At 41.7% G+C, this 5,370-nt stretch overlaps 1 protein-coding gene across 4 annotated transcripts in view; it reads left to right on the top strand.

Annotated features, from left to right (window-relative positions):
• HNRNPDL (heterogeneous nuclear ribonucleoprotein D like) overlaps positions 1 to 3,925 on the top strand; it is a 15,353-nt gene extending 11,428 nt beyond the window's left edge. The window contains exons 3-9 of one of the 4 annotated variants that reach the window (XR_004843128.1): positions 96 to 264; positions 353 to 514; positions 789 to 920; positions 1,038 to 1,152; positions 1,992 to 2,159; positions 2,373 to 2,957; positions 3,656 to 3,925. Coding sequence is in view for 3 of the 4 variants with exons in the window: in XM_009647469.2 (XP_009645764.1) it covers positions 100 to 264; positions 353 to 514; positions 789 to 920; positions 1,038 to 1,152; positions 1,992 to 2,159; positions 2,373 to 2,443 (813 nt within the window). In the remaining variant the exon portion in view is untranslated. Of the gene's footprint in view, positions 1 to 95; positions 265 to 352; positions 515 to 788; positions 921 to 1,037; positions 1,153 to 1,991; positions 2,160 to 2,372 lie in introns of all 4 variants that reach the window. The other 3 variants (XM_009647469.2, XM_035902814.1, XM_035902813.1) reach the window with 3 other exon arrangements.
• Positions 3,926 to 5,370: the final 1,445 nt, after the last annotated feature.

The following is a 5,370-nucleotide window of genomic DNA, read 5'->3' as shown; positions in this document are numbered from 1 at the left end:
GGCTTGCTCCGCGCTCCAGGCGTGCGTTTGCACCCAGCTGTGTATATGTGCACGCGTGTATTTACGCGTATTTGTATGTACTTGCTGCGTTTCAGGAAAATGTTTATTGGAGGCCTCAGCTGGGACACCAGCAAGAAAGATTTGACAGAGTATCTCTCTCGGTTTGGCGAGGTTGTGGATTGTACGATTAAAACAGACCCGGTCACTGGGAGGTCGAGGGGGTTTGGATTTGTGCTCTTTAAGGACGCTGCCAGCGTGGAGAAGGTGGGTGGACTTCTTGTGGATTGATGGCACAAAGCCTGCCTGTGTCACTGTAGTGATCTGAGACTTTGTTTCCTTGTGTGCTTCTTAGGTGTTGGAACTGAAGGAACACAAATTGGATGGGAAGTTAATAGATCCTAAAAGAGCAAAAGCCCTAAAAGGGAAGGAGCCACCAAAAAAAGTGTTTGTTGGTGGGCTGAGTCCAGATACCTCTGAAGAACAAATTAAGGAGTACTTTGGCGCTTTTGGCGAGGTATAGTATAATGGCATATAAGAAGAGCTCTGGTTTTGAAGTGCAGTGTAGCCTCTGTCTAAGACAGAAGAATCTGTGAGGAGAAAGCTGGCTCAGGCTTACACAAAACTAGGGATTGTTGACACAGTGCATGGTAATGACTTTGTAGTGTTGTGATGGGCTGACTTATAGCTGTCAAAAGCAGTTGGCATAGACATTGGACTGCCGAATGGTTCTGGTAGCATAACATTGTTTACAGATTTCGTGCATTATTGATAGGTACTTTTGATTTCAGATTGAAAACATTGAGCTTCCCATGGACACAAAGACAAATGAAAGGAGGGGCTTCTGTTTTATCACATACACAGATGAAGAGCCAGTAAAGAAGTTACTAGAAAGCAGATACCATCAAATTGGTTCAGGCAAGGTATGGAAGTTCTCGTTCTTAACATGTGAAATAGACCATCTCTGTAGGCTTCCCTGAACACAACTCACAAAATGGTCTTGAAGTTCTTGGTGAATTAAAGAATTTCTGTCTTTACAGTGTGAGATCAAAGTAGCACAGCCCAAAGAGGTATACAGGCAACAGCAGCAGCAGCAGAAAGGAGGAAAAAGCAATGCGGCTGGTGGACGAGGAGGTGGAAGGGGGCGTGGACGGGGTGAGTGTTTTGAATGTTGAAATGAATATAAATGCTTAAGTGTCTGTACCAAACATCAAGGTGTTTGTAGGTATTCCAGGTTTCAGGCTGCATGTGGATCTCATGTTTAAATTCAATGTGGAAAATAGCCTGTTAGTAAATGGTATTTTGGTGGCTGTGATTGCTTGTGGAAGCTTAAGGCTCTCTTCTTGCTTTCCTTGAATTCAAGTGGTGAAGTGACAAGCTGGATGTAGGGTGCTTTTGTATATCCATAGTTGACAGCATAGCTAAATGGATAGTGCAGTTGTCTTTTCATGTGAAGGGATACGCTGTTATAGGCTCATAGGTGAGAAACCACAAGCTGTTTGCTGAAGAGGAAGACAGTCACTTTCCTACACCTTGCAAATAGATGGGAAGCAATCAACTGTTATGTTACAGGTAAATCCATCTCTGTCTTAAAGTCAAGCAGTCACAACCAACACAATGCAGTAAAGCTGATCCTGTGGTATTGCGTGGTGTTCAGGCAATTAATGGTCAAAAATGGAGGTTAAAGGAAGCTGTCCTAGTGCATGCCTCCAGTGTTATGCTTTGTTTTCCTGGCTGTTTTGTGAGTAGGACTACCTGCTGTCTTTTTCTAATGTTGTGGATGAGGAGATCTTATCACCCACCTCTGACATCCAAATGAGATGCCCCAGTTATTTTTAGAAAATAATTTTTCTTTGGTTCTTGGAAAGGTAAGAGGATTCTTCCAGGTAGCAGTTCTGACATAGAAAGATTTCTATAGAAAGTTAGATGAAGTGACATAGGAGAGGAGTGAAATAATAAGTTCTGCAACTTACGAATGCTATACTTGATTTCAGGTCAGGGACAAAACTGGAATCAAGGATTTAATAATTACTATGATCAAGGATATGGAAACTACAATAGTGCTTATAGTGATCAAAGCTACAGTGGCTATGGAGGATACGACTACTCTGGGTACAACTATCCCAATTATGGATATGGGCCGGGATACACAGATTACAGTGGTAAGTGGTTTTGATCTCATTCCAGATAATAACTAGCATGTATCTTTAAACAGGGGCCTCTTTCAGTAACTTGTTCTGCAATGCCTCTTACTCGGAACGCATGGCTCTAAAGAGTAGCCCTGTTGGTGTACTGTATGGGAACGGTCTCCTTCGGAGCGTTGGATGTTAATCTTAATGCTTCTGGTTTCCCCCCCACCCCAATGTTATGTACAGGTCAACAAAGCACATATGGAAAGGCATCCCGTGGTGGCGGCAATCACCAAAACAACTACCAGCCATACTAAAGCAGTACCTAGTACTGGAGGAAACAGGTGTGTATATGAGTGCAAGGTCCACTCTGAGTATGCCTAATCTAATTTAAAGATCAATAGACAAATGAAGAGTAAAAACTTGTGTAGCATGACTTTTCCTTTAATTAAGCTTTTGTTACCTTAAAATACTTTTTTTTTTTTAAAACCAGCTTTGCCTACAGTGTCTATAGATCTTTAACTTTGTAAAAATGTGACTTTATCTTCTTTAGTACTTCAGAAAAACATAAGAGTTTTTCTGTTTTGTGTTGTGTACCAGGTGGTCTAGAGGAATAATTAAACTTATTAGAAGTATTAACAGGTAAAGTACTGAAATGGGTACAACTTAAGGAAAACAAGAATGTTGTCTTCTAACTCTGACATTATACCTTGTTTGTACCCGCCAGCGGGAACTTCATTGCAGGCCGTGTGTCACCCTGACCACGTCTATCTCTGGGGTCGCACGTTGCAGGCAGAGCGCAAGGCATACACCAGAAAACGCTGTCCTGTGGTATGGTCTCTTCCAACTTCATGTACCAGCGTAAAGATTAAAGTGGAAAACTTCAGACTTTGGCTTCTTTTTTTAATCTTTTTGGAGATTAAGTGTCTTAACTTAAATGGTTTTTTACAGGAGTTAAAGTACATAAATGCCTTTACAGCTTAATCATTTGGTCTTCTGTTTAGTGTTGTATTTCAATTGTGGAACCTCATTTTAAGTGTGCATTCTTTAAGATTTAATGCTTGCTTTTTTCTTTTTATAGCTAATAGTGAAATCTGCAAACCAAAACGAACTTTTAAATCTGGAAAAACGTTAAAGATCATATGCACGTGGACTGTTTGAACTAAATTGACCTGACTTGTGTTTGCACAGCAGTTGTTCAGATGGATAAACAAATAATTGTAAACCCTTTTGGCAGTGTTTCCAGTGGAAAGAAAAAAACCAACTGATCCAGAGCCTGATTAGTGGTCTAAATCAGATGTGTGTTGTTCTGGAACAGCTTCCTAAATGGGCTGAGTGGCTATATTTGGGAAGATAAATTACTGATGGGTAACAAAACCTCTTGTGTTACCTTAGAAAATATGTATATGATCTTTAACAGTGAAGAAAGGAATATATAGAAGACTTAAAGCAGTTCATGAAAATGGACCTTTTAACGATTCTTGTAGTAACTTGCACAGATCTGACATACATTTTGTCTTGATTTTTAGGTGGAGATACTGCAACAAAGCCATCTTGCAGCGCATCGTGAGTGAATGGAGGGTGATCTTCGTGAGAGGAAATGACTATTTTGTAAAGACTTTTAGTGTACGACACAACTGTGTCCAACTGTACATAGCGGCCGAGTAGTTTTTCTTTTATGGTTTTTACTTTCTTTTTGCCATTCATGTTATGACACAATGTGGACTTGTGTTTATACAAACTTTTATTTGTATAATTTCATGTTAAAGGATTCTCTAATAAATGCTTACTTAAGTGAATGTGTAGTCTTCCTGTTGGCTGTCAGGTTACAGTGGTGTAACTTTACTTTTACTTGTATAGAAGGGCAGGTACCTTTGTGGAGATCATAAATGGCTCAAGACAAGGATGTTGTGTATACAAGTCAGTACAACCCACTCCTTTTCCTGACCTGCCTTGAGAGAGCACCATAGTGCCTTGAGTTAGCACCACTGAGGAAGACAGCAGAGTTTTCTGCCAGATGCAGAAAAGAGGGGAGAGTGATCTGTGGCACAATTGTGCCAATTTCATACGTCTCGAGGGATCTAGAACTATAGCAGCACCTTTTTGCTGCTCAGCACTGTTTGAGGGGTTGGTGAGATCTATATCCCATTTCAAGGTTTTTTCCAAGCACTTAGGTTCTAGAATACTTGAGGCTGTAACTTAATTACTTCCCTAGAGCAATTGGTCCCTGTCTATTCCAATTGCAATCAGGAGGTTGCAAGTTCCTGAACTTTTTAGGTCGGCAACTAATTTCTGTACAAGTTGGGATCTATTCCTTCACGTCAGATCCCGTAGTGGCCTCTTCTCAACTGGACCACAAAATGTTTCCCATCTTGTGTATACTAGCAAGCAATGTAACGAGAGCCTGAACAAAGAATTGCTGGAGCAGGGAAACTGCTTTAACCAGCAGGTTTTCTGAATAAGTGAACAGCTGGGATGGGTAAGTGCGCATACACGTTCTGTCTGAGGCCAAAGGATTGCAGCAGTCTGCTGGTAAGTCTTTTTTTTGACACAAGTATCTAGTCATACATCAAAAATAAACCTTGCTTGTTAGAAGAGTAAAGTGAAACGTGAGTCGCTAACTCACAGGGGAGGCTGGTCTTGCAAACTTTTTAAAGGGAGTAGTCTGGGTAGAGGTTTCAAAATAGTAACTTAGGTGTTTATTTCTCTCTCAGGCAGCAGGGTATTTTATTTTATTCTGTTACACAGGAGAGCTGCATACTGTAACTGCTGTGGCTTGAGCAGTTGCTAGATCTGGGGAGGTTCCTGTCATTGTGGATGAGAAGACTTGCTGACATCACAACTGAGGAAATGGTGTGTGGCTGCTGGGAGAAGTCACAGCGGTGTGTGACGTTACTCCCAGCTGAAGCTGTCCTTACCAGCAGTGCCTCAGGGTGGCTGTGAGCACCGCTTTACTTTTGCCACTAGGACGTGGCTTTGCTATTATATTGTTAATATATATAAAAAAAAAAAACTTGTCTAAGAGTAAAGTTTTACTTTAACCGGTAGCAATTCATGTTTTAAATTTAAAAGCGACAGTTTGGTGGTTTGGTTTTTTGGGGCTTTTTTGTAGAAGCTTCAGGCAGGGTACGCCCACAGGTTGCGAGGTGTACCGGAGCTCGGTGCAGGCCGGCAGTTGCCGGTTGGCGAGCAGCCCGCCCGGCCTCACGATGCGCTGCCGCTCGCCCCTGTGCCGCTCCGCAGC

Source organism: Egretta garzetta, unplaced genomic scaffold (assembly GCF_000687185.1).
Source record: "Egretta garzetta isolate BGI_Z169 unplaced genomic scaffold, ASM68718v1 scaffold89, whole genome shotgun sequence".
Lineage (NCBI taxonomy): Eukaryota > Metazoa > Chordata > Aves > Pelecaniformes > Ardeidae > Egretta > Egretta garzetta.
The sequence above is the reverse complement of the archived record's forward strand: the minus strand, read 5'-3'. Positions and strand labels throughout refer to the sequence as shown.